The 21,796-nt window shown below is 39.8% G+C and overlaps 1 protein-coding gene across 1 annotated transcript in view; it reads right to left on the bottom strand.

Moving 5' to 3' along the window:
* lrriq1 (leucine-rich repeats and IQ motif containing 1) overlaps positions 1-21,700 on the bottom strand; it is a 43,750-nt gene extending 22,050 nt beyond the window's left edge. The window contains exons 1-10 of the mRNA XM_075471084.1: positions 21,548-21,700; positions 21,230-21,304; positions 19,203-20,861; positions 10,744-10,896; positions 10,508-10,658; positions 8,585-8,778; positions 7,930-8,057; positions 7,574-7,647; positions 6,093-6,186; positions 2,769-2,948 (exon numbers count right to left, since the gene is read on the bottom strand). Coding sequence (XP_075327199.1) covers positions 2,769-2,948; positions 6,093-6,186; positions 7,574-7,647; positions 7,930-8,057; positions 8,585-8,778; positions 10,508-10,658; positions 10,744-10,896; positions 19,203-20,861; positions 21,230-21,304; positions 21,548-21,700 — 2,861 coding nt within the window. The remainder of the gene's footprint in view (positions 1-2,768; positions 2,949-6,092; positions 6,187-7,573; positions 7,648-7,929; positions 8,058-8,584; positions 8,779-10,507; positions 10,659-10,743; positions 10,897-19,202; positions 20,862-21,229; positions 21,305-21,547) is intronic.
* Between the last annotated feature and the right edge of the window lie 96 nt (positions 21,701-21,796).

The following is a 21,796-nucleotide window of genomic DNA, read 5'->3' as shown; positions in this document are numbered from 1 at the left end:
TTTTATTTTATTTATTATTTTGAATTCATATCATATCTTAATGTGAATCAAAAACAGCGGTGAAAACCCAGCTACTTTTCCCTAAGATAAAGAATTGTGCAATGGAGTCATTCATTTTGAATATTCATCGACATAACAGTGGTGGAAATACACATAAGCTTTAGCTTAACTTTGAAATGCATCTCTGCAAACAAGGACAGTAAATTTAGATCTACATCACTTGTATTCTATTCATATTATGAACAAATTTCTCTTGAAATCTCCATCACCTCTGTGTTTCACAATGTGGCTTAATGAGATGATTTCTGTTGCAAATGCTATACAGTCCTTTCAGAAAGTGTGGAAGCTGTACTTCATAAGACCTAATTGTATCTAATGGCCTTTGCTGTGATGCTGCATTTCATACAACACATTTCTCGGGAGAAGAGGAACTATTTCACTTGCAAGTGAGTCAAAGTATTGACTTACAAAATGTGAAAATATCCATAAAGCAGCTTGGAACCCAAGTAAATACATTAATAGTGTATGATCTGCACTGCACAGCCTGATTTTTCCCAAATAGTTTTTTTTTTTTTCATTTTAAGGGCACGGATGCATTTATTTTGGATACTTGTACTAGACGTTGTACAGAGGAAATTATCGCTGAGCTACATCAAAAAGGGCATTATATGTGTGAAATAGAGACATCCAGCCTTCACCCTACACACTGTAATAAAAGCTGTGAAATTATATCCCTTATTTACGCCATAGTTCCCCACCTCACCGTCACCAGTGGGCTGGCGTGTGGCACCTACCTCACCTCCTCTAAAAATGCAGTCTGACATTAGGTCAGGCTTGGGGTTAAATGGCTGTGTTGGCTCTCGCAAAGCCCTCAAAATGGCTCATTGTTCAGGGGCCATTGGGGTAGAGGGTGCACAGTGAGGGGTGAAGCAAGAGGAGCGCACGCTACCCCCAAGCCATAGGAGTCCCCAGCATGACCCGAATGAGTAGCCGCCGCCACGTTTCATCTTTTGTGCTGTGTAATTTGAAAAGGTCAGGAAGATAAGCAGAAAGTTGACCACTGTTTAAATGCCGGTGGTCCTCCTTGCACCGGAGTGTCAACGTGTGCGGAGGCCAGTGACACTAAAGGAGTTGAGAAAATAGATGGACGTTGTCTTTGGGCTCACTATGCCTTATGTATCAGACATAACAAGAGGATAGCTAACATTCCTCACTGCTTGATGTCTAACAGGCTGCTCCGCCTAATATTAATAAAAAGTGTAATGCAACTTCCTGTATCTAGGTGTGCAGCCATGTTATCTTATCCATTTCAGCAATATTCTGCTTCTGCATTTGATTCCGTTTTTCCTTAAAATGAGTTATTTGGTTATTTGTGTAGCTTTCACTCTTTCTTTATCAATCAAACACTTCTGGTTCTGGCTGCCAAAACTGCACCGCCCTAGAAAACACTGTAAAGTCAGATAAAAAGAAGAGGATGCACTATTTGTGACACTGGAACTACAGAGCAGCACTATTACACCATGACACCTAAAAAACAAAGGAAATCAGGCTGAGAATTTCTCACCTCTTCCACATGAACTGCTTTGGAAATCAGCACTTTTGACATTTTAGTTCACAAATTGAACTAAGACATTGTATACAGTAAGAGACTGTTCTCATTTGATATCAACATGAATCCTGGGAGATCTGTCACAAGAGGATAGCTCTATGTGCATGTGTTTAGACCTGGCTTCACAATGTATTCCCACATGAACCCAGTGATATCTCTTCCGAACAGATCTCAGTAACCTGCTAGTTTTGCACATAAAAACATGTCGGTTATGTCACACAGTTGGCTGTCAGCTAAGCAGCAAACAGGACATCAGCAGGTCTACAGATTCATTTTCAGACAGAGTCCCAATTATTATGCATAAACATTTCAGTGAGATCAGATATCTATAATCAGAAGCTTTTAAGCCTTCAAATTATGACAGCTCCCACACAGACTGTCTTCTGCACAACCCAGCTTTGCACACAAGTAGTGTGGCATTTTACAATGTGGGACCACAGCCATTAGAATCAGAGACGATAACAATCAAAACCAAAATCACAATATTGAGGCAACTCGCATATAGAGCCTCCTGTCAATCAACGGATCATTTTTTTCCCCAAACAAAAACTCAATACATCCAAACATATTGCTGTTACATCATTTCCAATGAACTGGCAGCTGTGCCAATCTTCTTTATTTTCCATATATATAAGTCTAGTTTGCATGTAAACAGTCTTGATATGGCAATCTCAAAATATAGCCATCTTTCTTAGCTTTCATTGACACAACTAAATTGAGACGACAGGAGCTTTCATGTCATGTCAACAGGCTACAATAGCAAACAGGGATCCAGTGAAGTGAATGGCTCTCTTCTGCCTTGCATTAAGAGGTGCTTGTTCGGGCCAGCGTACGTTAAAGCTACTCAGAGGACTGACGGGACAGATTCGGAGCTTTTCCGCTGCGCTCACAGCTGCTTTCTTCACTGTTCGCAGCAGGAATTAACATCAAAGAAAAGCATGAAGTTTTCTACGAATGGATGCGGTTTTTCATGAAACCGCATCCTGCTTGTGTACATTTTATTCATCTAGAATTTGTTTTGTATATTTTTCACTTTCCAATTAAGAATTAAAAGTGCATTTCTCTTTGATTGCGTGTACTTGCATTATTATGCGAATCAATGACTATATCAGTGGCATGAAACGGCCCTGTTAACAAAATAAAAGCATCGTGCTCTTACCCGAGTTCTTTGCTGTGACGCTGTTCTAAAGCCTGAGTCTGCTGAAGCTGAGCCTGACAGAAAGTTAGGAAGCAGCCTGGGAGCATGTTGACCTGCTGAGCGGGCAGGACTGAGAGGAAGGAGTCTGTCTGCTGGCTGTCAGTGGCCCTCAGGCCAGGCAGAGTTTTCTGCAGTGTGGCTCTGAGAAGGAGAACAATGAATGTCAACCACAGCGTGTAGTATTTGAATTGATGACAAAGTCGTCGCACAGTTAGCTCTGAATTTTGCACATTTCTTGAAAAACAGACCAGTGTGGTTCATATTCATGCGCACAACTTAAAAGAAAAACATGATATCAAACATGATGACAACATATAGAATGGACAGTTCTCAAAATCAAGGAGTTGAAATTTCACCAGTGAAGCTTAACTTAGGCAGAGCTCCTGCCTGGGCTGCAAAATAAGACACAGTTGCTCTGATGTTGACGGGTTAGAGTTATATTTTAGTTTGACAAAAAGTTACAGTGCTTCTTGCAATAAAAACCCTTACCAAATATATGTTTGGTAGCATCAACTGGAGGGGGACCCTGTGTGGCTGAGAGTCTGGGGAAGAGGTAACCTTTGCCTGAGGCTAAGGATGTGCAAGCAGAAGAATCTAAACTATCCGTCACAGAAACAGACCGAGCATCTACCAGCAGAGCACGGGCCAAATGTGGTCTGTGTTCAGTGGGAAAATGGGGAGCTGGAAACTCTACAGGACACTAGGGAATAGCAACAATAAAAAAAAAATCTGTAAAAAAAATATAGGTTTTCACGCCACAAAGATGATTTTTAAAAACATTAATAACAGGCTTTTTAAAAAAAAAAAAAAAAAAAAAATCATTCCCAGGGTACAATATGCTCTTAAATCTTTCCTACCACATCACCAGAGGAGGATAAAACATGTGTTGAGGTTGAACTTTTTATGTCCTGGTTCAGATGGATTAATAAAGGGTGCACATGTGGACAGCTGGGTTGGTTTCACCACACCACTTGAATAAGTGATTGTTACTGTGCATCTTCCGTAAATGAAAGAGGTTTGATCAATGTTTTTTTTACTTCTACAGTTGGTTGGATTATTGAAAAGGTTTATTTTACACCAATGATTTGATCTCATATCAAGCCTCTGTACCACAACAAATAAAGATCAAGCAGAATGAATATATATATATATATATATATATATATATATATATATACATATATATATTCATTCTGCTTGATCTTTATTTGTTGTGGTACAGAGGCTTGATATGAGCTATATATATATATATATATATATATATATATATATATATATATATATATGTAGCAGAAAAGCAGACATACAGAACTTGTGCATCAGGTGGTAAAGTGTACTTCAGGTAACTTTTTAGATCCCTCCGGAGGTTTTAAAATCACACCGTACCATATACCGTTAATGGTTTACATTTTGAAGAAGCCACTATTCTGAGACCAAGACATGACGCACAAGACTTTATCTGTGTACCGTCAGAGTGATACAGTTTTGATTTGGCCCATCGGGTCTTTCCAACAAAGATGGGAATTAGATTCCAGCCCTGTGGGCATGTTGTCTGGCTGTCTGTTTTCAAATGAAGCTCCAAACCCAAATAGGACCTTTTAGTCGTTACATGACCTCATTGAGGTGGGGAGTGAAATTCGACTCAGAAATGGGCGCCACTCGTACACACTTGTGACAGCCAATGTACAAAACAATCGGACATGTTGAGTTCTTAAGGTTATGAAGGGGGATTCCTTTTGAGTTTACATTAGACCTGACAGTTTCCCTGATCGCTTTAAGGCATAAATACTTCCACTGAGGTATTGCACACTAAATATTTGTCAAGATGGGTTTAATACCACCCAAAAAATAAAACTAATTTTTCATAAAGATAGGCTCTCCGCAGTTCAGATGCCATAGAGCTTCTCCAGCCAGACTGAATATACTTTATGTCTCATACTGACATCAATTTTATCCGCATTTGTGCAGGAAACGCAATCCTTAACTCACATTCCTTCAAACTCCTTCTCCAGCTTGTACGGGCACAAGGCCGATTTCATTTAGTGAAGACTTCCACCAAAACACAGGCTCCTAAAGTGGCTCTGATTAATCAGGCCCAGGGTTTTCTTCATCGACGTCTCCTGGATCAGGGGCTGCCTACAGGGAGTATAATTCTTAGCGCTTGCCTTTTGGTGCTTTAATTTAGCCATTGTTATCACTGGCTCGAGATGAAAGCGGCAGGGCCAGTACGGAAAGACTGAGGGTTAATTCCACTGTTGGCACAGGAGGTTAAGTAAAGTTCAATGAAATATTAAGGTAATGTTTCAGTTAAGGATTAAAACTGCCAAAGTTTTAAAAAGCAACTTCAGCAACTCAAAAGCAGCATGCTTTCAGGATTAACCTGGACAGAGAACGACCCACTAACAACAGTGAGCTAATAAACAATATACAACTTTATATTCAAATAATCAGTTTTAATTTTGGCATGGTGCTGATGATTTTAAGTCCTCAAAAAGACCAGAGATTCATTTTTGATGCAAAAGTCAAATCGGAGATAAAAAAAAAAATCTAAAACTGATGCCCAGAGGGCTTTTTGGAGGGGCGAATATAGTTTTTCATATTTTGGATATTTTGTTGTTACTAAATGGGTGTGAATAACTACGAAGAGCCAAATAACGTAACAGCCTACATCACAGCTCGTTAAAACCTAACAGGAACAAGAAAAATAAAATAAGTGGTCATTTTTCAGATAAACTCCCTGAAACTGTCTTGAACTATTTAGGCGCGGGAAGAGAATGAGCAAATTGACAATGAAAGATAATTGACTTTTCTGTTGTATCAATATTTTGAGAATTCTAAGCGCTTAGTATGGGTGTACAGAGACACAGATGTCTGTGGAACCTCACGGTAATCTAATAGGTAACGCAGATCACTTTGGTTAGCATGGGAAGCGGATAGGGTGGCCTGTGTTCATCTGGAATGTTTAGACTACCTGAGCCAATAGACGAAATTGTGATAGACAAATACTGGCTTTTCACTGGTATGTTCCTTTGAATCTCAATCAAGACAAGTGGCATTTGAGACCAAAGGAGGCTGAAACTTTTATCCAAAGAATTTTCAGAAAGAAATTTGGAAGTTTCTAATTACTCTTTCTTGATTTTAAACTATGTAGCGGGTACTGCAAAGTGAATGTGGCTGGCATAGGAAACACATGGTATCACATGCATTCGAATTAGCAGGCACAAAAAAGATGAGGAAACAACATGTTTGATAAATAACAGCCCTCCATCCGTCCTCCATCCCTACCTCCAGCCTCTCTCCTGCTGAAGGGGATTCCCTGACAGGTGGACTTCTCGAAGGAAGTGACATCCCTCCAGATTTTCACACACATTTGGCAGCTCTGACACAAAAAAAACAGAAAAAAAGTCTAATTTTTTTCCTGTGGAGACAATAGGAACTGGATGAAATACACAGAGATTTGTGAACTTTTGCAACGTTTTTTCACCAAGTCAAAAACGCATTTAGCCAAAACCTCTAAATGACTAAAATAAAATAACATCCCACTGAACAACAGTCGTCACTCCAACATGGTGTCTTTTAGTTGTGATATATGGTTAGTTCCAGCTGAAGTTGGAAATAATCACTTTCAAGTTCCAAATAGAAAAGAGAAACTGAAAAGTCAGATTTCCGATAGAAAAATCGGAGGATCCCCGGCTTTAAATTCAAACACTGCTGCCTCGCAGTTAAACTGTTTATAGCTCATCTGTCGATTTATCTTTTAGTGAATATGTTGCACACATATGGAACTGTCCAACCTCTATCTCTCAACGTATTGCTACTGTGGTCGTATGTGACGTAATGCAATCAAATGGCACTGCTAATGATAGCTAGCTTGGTCAGAGATCAGGTCATAATGGTTTTAAGACTGGCAACATAACTGAGAAAACTTTGGGTTTGACATCATTCCCTGCTCCGAGTTTCAACTTCTGAAGTAACTGGAATGCAGCAAGACCCAGATTTAAAACTCCGTTCTAAAAACATATTTACTCAGCCTATTTTAAAAACGCATCGAAGAAAGACAAAAGCTTGCAAATGTTTAACACAACCACTACATACTTCCACATTCACAGTTTGGGAATTCTTCTGCGTATGCAGCGGTTAAAAATATGTTGAAAATACTTGCACAGTTCAAGTTTCGCCTCTCGGGTTTCAAAAGCCTTAAATAAGATGTCTCCCCCTCTACACCACAAAACTGCAAAAGGAAGACTGAACACAGACCAGGCCAAAAAACTCTCGAGATCACAATCAGATCAAACATCAGTGGGACACAAAGCAACAAGTCCAATCCACAGAGGCCCAAATCAGAAGATCCACTGCCACTCTGCGACACCACAAGACACCACAAGATATCCCATGTCCATACCCCATCGGGTCAGGGTTGTTTTGTTGCAGCAATGATCAGCAAAATATATAAAAGTTTCTTTAATGTTATGGCATAGTTTGCACAAAATTCCTACAAAATGCACAGAACCAAAGACTTAGTGAAAGCAGTTGTAGCGAGGGACTGGAACACAAAAAGAAAGAGAGAATTGGTCAATTTTAACTAAAGAAAAGTATTTGAATGGTAATGATGGCCGGAGTTACAAAATGTGTCACACATGATGCTACACAAAAATCAGCTAAACAGTCACTGAATCAGGTAAAGTAAGCAGACAGTCAGAAAAATCCCAGGAGTACTGACGGCACGTGTTGGCTTTCCTTCAAGTTAAATCAAGAAAATGTGTTACCTGATAGACAGTTGAACCTAAGATCCAGATTTTCAAGGGACACAAAATCAATCATGGAAGGCAGCTGGGTGATTCTGGGAAACAAAAGGAAAAATCCAAACTCTGAGCAATGACTTTATCGTGCATTTCTCTCACTATCATCACTTCATCACCTTCTAAAATATGGAAGTGGCTGCATGAGTGTTGAAAACTATATACATTTTTATGGGGAGGGAGGGTTGCAGTTACATCCGAAAAACCAAAGTTACAAGCCAAAAATGGCAACTTGTGTTTTTCTTGTCTTTTCCATTTTTATCCAATTAAATGTTTAAGGTGAAGATGGATGTCTCTGCAGGACTGGAGGAAAAACTCTATACCTGTTTTGGGCCACGGAGAGGTTTTGCATGAGCGGAAGCCAGCAGGCAGCGAGGCCTTGCAGGGAGGAGATGCTGTTGTCGTCCAGACGCACTTCTCTGAGGAGGACCTGGTTGTTCAGACTGGGGGGCTGATGGAGAAACAACTTGTCAGTTAACACTAGTCACACTGTGAGGTTAGACAAACTTTACACTGCCGCTGCAGCTGGTCGGGCAGCGACCAACTGACCCCATCCATCAATGTCAGCTGTTTTAGTCCTGCTGTGGTTACTGTCATCGGTGTCGTCCACAAGTCAAGCTCGTCGGGTACCAAGTCGTGCATTGGAGCAAATACACACTTGCGTGCTGGCTAGTTTTCTTTGTTTGCATTTTTATTTTTGCATGTATTATTTTTCTTCAGCTACTTGTCATTTAAAAGATCAGCTCTTCGGCCATAATCTCTGAATTCCCCTTATACATTTTTAATGAAAAAAAGTTGGCTGAGGGTTTTAACATGCTTACCGCATATTGAATGCACCTTATTTATCATTATCATGATTATACACACAAAAATAAAAGGTTAAAGCAAAAACATGTGGGCCTAAATCAGCTGCAGTTCAGCTTTCAACATTCAACAGTGGCATCTGATCCAGAGTTTTCATCAGCTGGGGCTTTTTACCTCAGTAAGGCTGTTGGATCTTAGGTCCAGTGTGTGGAGCAGAGCACTGTTCTCCAGACCCTCCACACTTGTCAGGTGGTTGTGTGAGCAGTCCAGGTGGAGGAGCGTGTATACATCCCTTAGCCCTTTGGTACTGATCAGCTGGTTATGGTCCACTGAAAGCCTCTGCAGCCTACTCGCAGACTCAAGACCAGCTAGGAGTGAGACAAAAACAAGAACCTTCTTGATGAGATAGGAAAACTGCTCAGGGTGAGTCCGCACACAAGGAGGAAAAACTTGAAATGCTCAGTTCCAAAATAATATAGGCAGTCTATAGGCAGAGTACGTGGGCATGATTCTGTTTTCATTGTACAATTCATGAGAGTCAGGACAGAAAATAGGAGAGATGCTGCCCTCTTGTGGAATATTGGAGACATTAAATTAAGTACAGGTCTGTTCAGCAACAGTTCAAGCTGCTTTATACAACCAAATTCAAAAAAAGTTGAGATGCTGTGAACACGAAAGCAATATCCATTCATTCTAAATATAATTTGGAATTTGATGGCAGCAACGCGTCTCAAAAAAGTTTGGACGGGGGCAACAAAAAGCTGGAAAAGTAAGCGGTGCAATTCGGTATTTTTAAAAAAAAGAGAACCTTAGAGAGGCAGATTCTCTCAGAGGTAAAGATGGACAGAAGTTCAGCAAGCTGATAGAAACCATCTACAATTTGTAGGACAATGTCACAGTGCAGTTGTTATGGTAAATTCTGTCTCTTAGAAATGCTTTAGAAACCCCCACAACAGACTTTCCAATCCACATCACCATTTGCTTGATGTACCATGTGCCGAGACACACTAATTGTGTTTCAGAGAAGTGAGGCACACCCCAACCCCCCAACCCGCCCCTTCCTCAGGTATAAATTATTTTGAATACCTTTGTCCTGGGTCTTTCTTCACCATAAACGCTGAATGGTGTTGACTGACCCTTTTGCAGAAGAAAATAAACACGTGGCCGGTCGGCAGAAAAATAGAAAGGTCTCTATTTAATTTCTCATCAGATGTAATAGGAGGGTAAGGAAACCTTAATAGGAAGTTCAGAGAAACTTACACCACACAGTCTACAGTACATAATATCATCAAAAGCTTCTGAGAAAATGAGATCTCTGTGCACAAGGGACCAAATCAATATTGGATGGCCATGATCTTCAGGGCCTGAAGTGGCACTGCATTAAAAACAGGCATTATTCAGTCATTCACGTGAACACATCTGAGATCTCCCGCTGTCTTCTCTGGGCTGGACCAAAGCTCATTCAAAAAACACAGAGGCAAAGTGGAAAACTGCGGTGTGGTCAAACAAATCAGAATTTAAAATGCAAAGCAAAAGACAACGAAGAACACCCAGAACTTCTGAGCAGCTTGAATCATATATCAGGGCAGCAATCCTCTCAGAAAGATCCACACGCAGGTCCCCTCATCTCCTTAGTTTACGTAACTTTTGTCAAAATTTAATTTCAACTCACAGAATCGCAACAAATGTCATCTCAAGGCTCTGGAAAGAAGAGGGGATGCTACACAGCAGTAAACACGGCTGTACCAAGTGTTTTGAAACGTACTGCTGTCAGCAAATTCAAAACGAGCTAAAATATTTAGTGAAATATTCAAATGTCTCACTTTTAACATTTGATATTTTGTGAATAAAATATTGGTTTATGGGCTCTGCAAATCATTGATTTCTGTTTTTGCTTACGTTTTACAGTGTCCCAACTTTTTTGGAAGTCTGGTGGTCAAACTTTGAGGATGAAAATTCATCAAACCGAAAAACATGTGGAGACTTCATTCTTTGTGCTTAATTAGTTTGCTTTCATCTTGTTTGTCACTCCAACAATAAATTAACAGAGTTGCTGTTGATGTTTCATGAGCTGGTGTTGAATTTTCTAGGCCTCACCGATGCGTGTGATGGAGTTGTGCGAGAGGTCAAGAACGCTCAAACTGTCAGCGCCACTTAAACCATGGATGGACGTCAGCTTGTTGTGGGCAAGTCGAAGAACACGTAAACTGGTCATGCGTTCACACTCCACAGAAGAGATGTCATTCTCCTGAGGAAGAGCAAATGTAAAGTTGTAGGACACAATCCTTGAAAAAGGAAGCGGCAACTCCAAATATTTTTGACTCAGTATTCACCCGTAGATCAATGTAGCAGAGCTCCTGCAACCGGCTGATGCCCTCCAATGACTTGAGGCCACAGCGTCTGAGGGTGAGGGACCGCAGCTGATTACAGTGGACAAGAGTGGAAAGGCTGCAGCCGGGCAACCCCTCTAGGGTCACCGTGGTTACCTGACGGAGAGGTGAAGCCAATTAAGGGCTCAGGAGTTTAAATCACCGGTTTAATTCACTGCTGATAAGATTTTTCTTTTATTTATCTTGTAAACACACTTTAATACGTTTGTTTTTTCAACAATTATAAAAGGTAAATCTTCCGACCATGCAGTCTAATAGAGGAAAATCAAACATCGCACAACAAAGTGATGATTTTGTTGCATTTTTGTCTTTAGGACAATCCTGCAAATGAGTGTCTGTCTGATCACATAACACCTTATTTACATATTGAAAGTTAAAAGTACAGAAAACCTGTAATCCTAAAAAATTTAGCATGTCATACACTAGAGAAGAGTCAGGGGGAAAAATTAAACTCAAGTTACTTTTATTAAACAAGCTTTCGCTCGCAAATAGTTAAAAAAGGGGACAAGACCTTGGTGCCTTTAACCATTGCACAGGGTTCTGCTCTGGAAATTTGTGCAAATTCAAGAACAATTTTGATCATATTCAAGCATAAAATATCGGAAGATCAGTCAAACTAAAAAACTGATTTATTTATGGAAATGAATAGCAGGATGTTTCATGGTGAGTAGCTGCCGAGATATGTGTCTCTATTAACATCCTCGGAAAGGGAAAAAATAATTGACATGACTATAACACGTCAGACTATAACACGTCATGCTATAATACGTCAGATTATAACACGTCAGACTATAACACGTCAAATTATAACACGTCAGACTATTACAGGTTAGACTATTACACGTCAGACTATTACACGTCAGACTATAACACGTCAGGCTATAACACGTCAGATTATAACACGTCAGACTATAACACGTCAGACTATAACACGTCAGACTATAACACGTCAGACTATAACAGGTTAGACTATAACACGTCAGACTATAACAGGTTAGACTATAACACGTCAGGCTATAACACGTCAGACTATAACACGTCAGACTATAACACGTCAGATTATAACACGTCAGACTATAACACGTCAGATTATAACACGTCAGACTATAACACGTCAGACTATAACACGTCAGACTATAACACGTCAGACTATAACACATCAGACTATAACACGTCAGACTATAACAGGTTAGACTATAACACGTCAGACTATAACAGGTTAGACTATAACACGTCAGGCTATAACACGTCAGACTATAACACGTCAGACTATAACACGTCAGACTATAACACGTCAGACTATTACACGTCAGACTATAACACGTCAGACTATAACACGTCAGACTATTACACGTCAGACTATAACACGTCAGATTATAACATGTCAGACTATAACACGTCAGACTATAACACGTCAGACTATAACACGTCAGACTATAACACGTCAGACTATTACACGTCAGACTATAACACGTCAGATTATAACATGTCAGACTATAACACGTCAGACTATAACACGTCAGACTATAACACGTCAGACTATTACACGTCAGACTATAACACGTCAGATTATAACATGTCAGACTATAACACGTCAGACTATAACACGTCAGACTATAACAGGTTAGACTATAACACGTCAGACTATAACAGGTTAGACTATAACACGTCAGGCTATAACACGTCAGACTATAACACGTCAGACTATAACACGTCAGATTATAACACGTCAGACTATAACACGTCAGATTATAACACGTCAGACTATAACACGTCAGACTATAACAGGTTAGACTATAACACGTCAGGCTATAACACGTCAGACTATAACACGTCAGACTATAACACGTCAGATTATAACACGTCAGACTATAACACGTCAGATTATAACACGTCAGACTATAACACGTCAGACTATAACACGTCAGACTATAACAGGTTAGACTATAACACGTCAGACTATAACACGTCAGACTATTACACGTCAGACTATAACACGTCAGATTATAACACGTCAGACTATAACACGTCAGACTATTACACGTCAGACTATAACACGTCAGACTATAACACGTCAGACTATTACACGTCAGACTATAACACGTCAGATTATAACATGTCAGACTTTAACACGTCAGACTATAACACGTCAGACTATAACACGTCAGACTATAACACGTCAGACTATAACACGTCAGACTATAACAGGTTAGACTATAACACGTCAGACTATAACAGGTTAGACTATAACACGTCAGGCTATAACACGTCAGACTATAACACGTCAGATTATAACACGTCAGACTATAACACGTCAGACTATAACACGTCAGGCTATTACACGTCAGACTATAACACGTCAGATTATAACACGTCAGACTATAACACGTCAGATTATAACACGTCAGACTATAACACGTCAGACTATAACACGTCAGACTATAACACGTCAGACTATTACACGTCAGACTATTACACGTCAGACTATAACACGTCAGATTATAACACGTCAGACTATAACACGTCAGACTATAACACGTCAGACTATAACACGTCAGACTATAACATGTCAGACTATAACACGTCAGACTATAACAGGTCAGACTATAACACGTCAGACTATAACATGTCAGACTATAACACGTCAGACTATAACACGTCAGACTATAACACGTCAGACTATAACACGTCAGACTATAACAGGTTAGACTATAACACGTCAGACTATAACACGTCAGACTATAACACGTCAGACTATAACACGTCAGACTATTACACGTCAGACTATAACACGTCAGACTATAACACGTCAGACTATAACACGTCAGATTATAACATGTCAGACTATAACACGTCAGACTATAACACGTCAGACTATAACACGTCAGATTATAACATGTCAGACTATAACACGTCAGACTATAACACGTCAGACTATTACACGTCAGACTATAACACGTCAGATTATAACATGTCAGACTATAACACGTCAGACTATAACACGTCAGACTATAACACGTCAGACTATAACACGTCAGACTATTACACGTCAGACTATAACACGTCAGACTATAACACGTCAGACTATTACACGTCAGACTATAACACGTCAGATTATAACATGTCAGACTATAACACGTCAGATTATAACATGTCAGACTATAACACGTCAGACTATAACATGTCAGACTATAACACGTCAGACTATAACACGTCAGACTATAACACGTCAGACTATTACACGTCAGACTATAACACGTCAGATTATAACATGTCAGACTATAACACGTCAGACTATAACACGTCAGACTATTACACGTCAGACTATAACACGTCAGACTATAACACGTCAGACTATTACACGTCAGACTATTACACGTCAGACTATAACACGTCAGATTATAACATGTCAGACTATAACACGTCAGATTATAACATGTCAGACTATAACACGTCAGACTATAACATGTCAGACTATTACACGTCAGACTATAACACGTCAGATTATAACATGTCAGACTATAACACGTCAGATTATAACATGTCAGACTATAACACGTCAGATTATAACATGTCAGACTATAACACATCAGACTATAACACGTCAGATTATAACACGTCAGACTATAACACGTCAGACTATAACACGTCAGACTATAACAGGTTAGACTATAACACGTCAGACTATAACACGTCAGACTATAACACGTCAGACTATAACACGTCAGGCTATAACACGTCAGACTATAACACGTCAGACTATAACACGTCAGATTATAACAAGTCAGACTATAACACGTCAGACTATAACAGGTTAGACTATAACACGTCAGACTATAACACGTCAGACTATAACACGTCAGACTATAACAGGTTAGACTATAACACGTCAGGCTATAACACGTCAGACTATAACACGTCAGACTATAACACGTCAGACTATAACACGTCAGATTATAACACGTCAGACTATAACACGTCAGACTATAACACGTCAGACTATAACACGTCAGACTATAACACGTCAGACTATAACACGTCAGACTATAACAGGTTAGACTATAACACGTCAGACTATAACACGTCAGACTATAACACGTCAGACTATAACACGTCAGATTATAACACGTCAGACTATAACACGTCAGACTATAACAGGTTAGACTATAACACGTCAGATTATAACATGTCAGACTATAACACGTCAGGCTATAACACGTCAGACTATAACACGTCAGACTATAACACGTCAGACTATAACACGTCAGACTATAACAGGTTAGACTATAACACGTCAGATTATAACACGTCAGACTATAACACGTCAGACTATAACACGTCAGACTATAACACGTCAGATTATAACACGTCAGACTATAACACGTCAGACTATAACACGTCAGACTATAACACGTCAGACTATAACACGTCAGACTATAACAGGTTAGACTATTACACGTCAGACTATAACACGTCAGATTATAACATGTCAGACTATAACACGTCAGACTATAACACGTCAGACTATAACAGGTTAGACTATAACACGTCAGACTATAACAGGTTAGACTATAACACGTCAGGCTATAACACGTCAGACTATAACACGTCAGACTATAACACGTCAGATTATAACACGTCAGACTATAACACGTCAGATTATAACACGTCAGACTATAACACGTCAGACTATAACAGGTTAGACTATAACACGTCAGGCTATAACACGTCAGACTATAACACGTCAGACTATAACACGTCAGATTATAACACGTCAGACTATAACACGTCAGATTATAACACGTCAGACTATAACACGTCAGACTATAACACGTCAGACTATAACAGGTTAGACTATAACACGTCAGACTATAACACGTCAGACTATTACACGTCAGACTATAACACGTCAGATTATAACACGTCAGACTATAACACGTCAGACTATTACACGTCAGACTATAACACGTCAGACTATAACACGTCAGACTATTACACGTCAGACTATAACACGTCAGATTATAACATGTCAGACTTTAACACGTCAGACTATAACACGTCAGACTATAACACGTCAGACTATAACACGTCAGACTATAACACGTCAGACTATAACAGGTTAGACTATAACACGTCAGACTATAACAGGTTAGACTATAACACGTCAGGCTATAACACGTCAGACTATAACACGTCAGATTATAACACGTCAGACTATAACACGTCAGACTATAACACGTCAGGCTATTACACGTCAGACTATAACACGTCAGATTATAACACGTCAGACTATAACACGTCAGATTATAACACGTCAGACTATAACACGTCAGACTATAACACGTCAGACTATAACACGTCAGACTATTACACGTCAGACTATTACACGTCAGACTATAACACGTCAGATTATAACACGTCAGACTATAACACGTCAGACTATAACACGTCAGACTATAACACGTCAGACTATAACATGTCAGACTATAACACGTCAGACTATAACAGGTCAGACTATAACACGTCAGACTATAACATGTCAGACTATAACACGTCAGACTATAACACGTCAGACTATAACACGTCAGACTATAACACGTCAGACTATAACAGGTTAGACTATAACACGTCAGACTATAACACGTCAGACTATAACACGTCAGACTATAACACGTCAGACTATTACACGTCAGACTATAACACGTCAGACTATAACACGTCAGACTATAACACGTCAGATTATAACATGTCAGACTATAACACGTCAGACTATAACACGTCAGACTATAACACGTCAGATTATAACATGTCAGACTATAACACGTCAGACTATAACACGTCAGACTATTACACGTCAGACTATAACACGTCAGATTATAACATGTCAGACTATAACACGTCAGACTATAACACGTCAGACTATAACACGTCAGACTATAACACGTCAGACTATTACACGTCAGACTATAACACGTCAGACTATAACACGTCAGACTATTACACGTCAGACTATAACACGTCAGATTATAACATGTCAGACTATAACACGTCAGATTATAACATGTCAGACTATAACACGTCAGACTATAACATGTCAGACTATAACACGTCAGACTATAACACGTCAGACTATAACACGTCAGACTATTACACGTCAGACTATAACACGTCAGATTATAACATGTCAGACTATAACACGTCAGACTATAACACGTCAGACTATTACACGTCAGACTATAACACGTCAGACTATAACACGTCAGACTATTACACGTCAGACTATTACACGTCAGACTATAACACGTCAGATTATAACATGTCAGACTATAACACGTCAGATTATAACATGTCAGACTATAACACGTCAGACTATAACATGTCAGACTATTACACGTCAGACTATAACACGTCAGATTATAACATGTCAGACTATAACACGTCAGATTATAACATGTCAGACTATAACACGTCAGATTATAACATGTCAGACTATAACACATCAGACTATAACACGTCAGATTATAACACGTCAGACTATAACACGTCAGACTATAACACGTCAGACTATAACAGGTTAGACTATAACACGTCAGACTATAACACGTCAGACTATAACACGTCAGACTATAACACGTCAGGCTATAACACGTCAGACTATAACACGTCAGACTATAACACGTCAGATTATAACAAGTCAGACTATAACACGTCAGACTATAACAGGTTAGACTATAACACGTCAGACTATAACACGTCAGACTATAACACGTCAGACTATAACAGGTTAGACTATAACACGTCAGGCTATAACACGTCAGACTATAACACGTCAGACTATAACACGTCAGACTATAACACGTCAGATTATAACACGTCAGACTATAACACGTCAGACTATAACACGTCAGACTATAACACGTCAGACTATAACACGTCAGACTATAACACGTCAGACTATAACAGGTTAGACTATAACACGTCAGACTATAACACGTCAGACTATAACACGTCAGACTATAACACGTCAGATTATAACACGTCAGACTATAACACGTCAGACTATAACAGGTTAGACTATAACACGTCAGATTATAACATGTCAGACTATAACACGTCAGGCTATAACACGTCAGACTATAACACGTCAGACTATAACACGTCAGACTATAACACGTCAGACTATAACAGGTTAGACTATAACACGTCAGATTATAACACGTCAGACTATAACACGTCAGACTATAACACGTCAGACTATAACACGTCAGATTATAACACGTCAGACTATAACACGTCAGACTATAACACGTCAGACTATAACACGTCAGACTATAACACGTCAGACTATAACAGGTTAGACTATTACACGTCAGACTATAACACGTCAGATTATAACATGTCAGACTATAACACGTCAGACTATGACACGTCAGACTATTACACGTCAGACTATAACACGTCAGACTATAACACGTCAGATTATTACACGTCAGACTATAACACGTCAGATTATAACATGTCAGACTATAACACGTCAGACTATAACACGTCAGATTATAACACGTCAGACTATAACACGTCAGACTATAACACGTCAGACTATAACACGTCAGGCTATAACACGTCAGATTATAACACGTCAGGCTATAACACGTCAGGCTATAACACGTCAGACTATTACACGTCAGATTATAACACGTCAGACTATAACACGTCAGACTATAACATGTCAGACTATTACAGGTTAGACTATTACACGTCAGACTATAACACGTCAGACTATAACACGTCAGACTATAACACGTCAGACTATAACATGTCAGGCTATAACACGTCAGACTATAACATGTCAGACTATAACACGTCAGGCTATAACACGTCAGACTATAACACGTGAGACTATAACACGTCAGATTACAACACGTCAGGCTATAACACGTCAGACTATAACACGTCAGACTATAACACGTCAGATTATAACATGTCAGACTATAACACGTCAGACTATAACACGTCAGACTATAACACGTCAGACTATAACATGTCAGACTATAACACGTCAGGCTATAACACATCAGACTATAACACGTCAGACTATAACATGTCAGACTATAACACGTCAGGCTATAACATGTCAGACTATAACACGTGAGACTATAACATGTCAGACTATAACACGTCAGGCTATAACACGTCAGACTATAACACGTCAGATTACAACACGTCAGGCTATAACACGTCAGACTATAACACGTGAGACTATAACACGTCAGATTACAACACGTCAGGCTATAACACGTCAGGCTATAACACGTCAGACTATAACACGTCAGACTATAACACGTCAGACAGGATGCAGCCATTTGAAGCACTGAGTCTTGTCAGGGCTGAGCAGTTGTTACCTCCTGCAGAGATTTGCAGATTGATGACTGGAGCAGGGTGTTGGGGCAGAGGGGGGGCAGCTTGCTGGCCCCGGCCGCCCTCCTCGGCCCTCTCAGACTCCACACGGAACCTTTCTGCTTCCTCGTGTTCTGGAGGGACAGTTTGGACCAGGGCATGCAGTCTTTCATCCAGGACAGCCTCTTCTGCTGTGTGTGCTCTGGAAGGCACGCGGGTAAGGAGCAGGGGGGGGTGCAGCGCTTTATCACTGAATCTTGTCGGACCGTAGTTTTACATGCAGAAGCCTGACAGACGTTTTTGTCTAAAAGATGGTGCTGCGCAGGTTCAGAGCAGGCCCGGCTCACCGTGGACTCACTGAGTGATGGACCAGGGCTTGAGGAGGACCAGAGCTCAGGTCTGCCAGTTTTCTTGTTATGAGATTTCAATCTGTTGTTTTCTTTCTTCTCCTCCACCTCATTCTGGCTGATCCGCTCCTCTTCAGAATCCTTCTTCCCCTCTCTGCCTCCAGTCTCCTCTTTCAATCCAACTTCTTCCATCTTTATTTCTTCTTCTTTGTGTTCTTTTGCCTCTTCCACATAATGTCTCATGTCTGGCTCTATACTTTTTGTCTCATCCTCTTTCTTTTGAAGTTTCTTCAGCTCATCCTGCCACTTCTCTTTATCCTCTTCTTTTCTCACCAGTTCTCTGGTGTCTCCTGCACACTCCTTGTTGCCCTGCATTTCTTGCTTGAGTTTGATTTCTTCTTCTGTGTATCTGCATTCCTCTTCTTTGTTCAGTCTCTTTTTTTCTACCCCATGCCATTTTGTCTGTGTGTTTGCGGTCTTCTCCTCTTCCGTACTCACCATATCTTTATTTTCCACACTTTTTCCCTTCTCCTCATCCCTTTTCTTTTCTTCATCTCCTCTGAGTTGCATTTTGTCCTTTTCTCTTTCCTCTTCAGATTTTTGCTCTTCCTCCTCCTCCTCCTCCTCCTCCTTCTTCTCACGCTTGGTTCTCACCTCAGTTTTCTTACCTATTCTCAGCTCCTCCTCTCCTCTCTTCTCACCTTCATCACTCTTTTCCCCCTCCTCACCTTCCATTTTTCTCAATTCATTCTTAGGCTTTACTTTGTGTTCATTTCTTCTCTTTCCAACTTGTGAGATCTTCTTTACAGCCACCCCAAGCAATAATCTTTCCTCGTTTTCTTTTGTTTCCTCCTTTTCAGTTTCCCATTTGATCACACTTTCATTCTTCTCTACTCTTTTCTCCTCCTTTTCTTCATTTTTCTCCTCTTGAACCCGTCTTCTCATCTCCTCTTCCCTTAACTGTATTTCTTGTATTTTTTTCTCATCCTCCTTCTTCCTCATCTCTCTTTCGGTCTCATCTTTTTCTTCTTCACTTTTCCTCTTTTCAACGTCCTCCTCCTTCCTTTTTCTTTGCTCTTCTTTCTTTCTCTTGTCCTCTTTCTCTGTAAGTCTCATATCTATCATTTTTCTCTTCTTCTCCTCCTCCATTTCTTTCCTGTCATCTTGTCTTCTCCTTTTGTCTTCCTCTTCCATCTTCCTCCTTTCTTCTTTCTCCTTTGTTTTTCTCTCCGCCTCCTCCTCTTTTTTCCTCTTCCACTCCTCTTCAATCATCCTCCTCTCGTACTCCACTCGTTTTTGTAAGTTACAAATTAACTCCTAATTTGTAAAAATACTGTAGTTATTAAAGCTCCAACAAGCATAACTGTCTCACTTCTTCACATGACGTGTGCTTCAAAAATACAAAAACAACACATGGAAATGAGAAACAACCCTACTTTAGTCCACTACATTCAATTGGTATAATCACCAAGTGGAGGGAATGTCATCTTTGTGTTTGAGCTCAGTGAACCACTTACGTATGAAGCTAAATATCGCTATCAAAAAAAGCTAAAAATTCAGTATCACACTGTCTAGCCAGTTGAAATAATGTGGAATTTCCATAAATATTAAATTGCTCGTGGCTAATTCGCCAACAACAATGCATCTATTCATAGACTGATGAAAAATGCTCACTTTGGGCATACCTGCTGAAGCAGCAGCTCCTGTTCAAGCTTTTCCTGGGCTCTCTTCTTCAACAGTTCAAGTTTCATCTGTTGGAGCTGGATACAGACAGTGGTTTTAAATGTCACTCTTAAGAAGTCAAGTGGAAAGTTTCTTTCTTTCTCAAGTAAGGCAAATGGTATAGGCAAGTTCATATACTGTAAGGTATATAAGGCACAAAACATCATGCAGTATAGGTTTACAAATTTGCTCAGCTCAACTAGTTACTAAAAATCTATGTTTTATCTGCTACTTTCACCACTATTGGGATGAGGCACCATGTTGAATCCAACGTGACTTACCTTCTCTTCCTCCATGATCTTCTTAAGCTCCTCCTGGAAGTCCATCTCCCTTTGTCTCCTCTGCTCTTCTTTCTGCACCTTCTCACTGTGGTGTTTCTCTCGCTGTGCCTCATGTTCACTGATCTCAAGAGCCAAATCATTCTCATTCTCCATATACTCATCTGACAAAAGTACAAAAATGTCATGCTTTCCTCTCTAGTCTGTAGTCAGTCATCTCTTATTTTCCATTGCACAGTTACCAAAAACACA

Source organism: Odontesthes bonariensis, chromosome 7, assembly GCF_027942865.1.
Source record: "Odontesthes bonariensis isolate fOdoBon6 chromosome 7, fOdoBon6.hap1, whole genome shotgun sequence".
Taxonomy (NCBI): domain Eukaryota; kingdom Metazoa; phylum Chordata; class Actinopteri; order Atheriniformes; family Atherinopsidae; genus Odontesthes; species Odontesthes bonariensis.
Note: the sequence above shows the minus strand (reverse complement) of the source record. Positions and strands in the feature narration are given on the sequence as shown.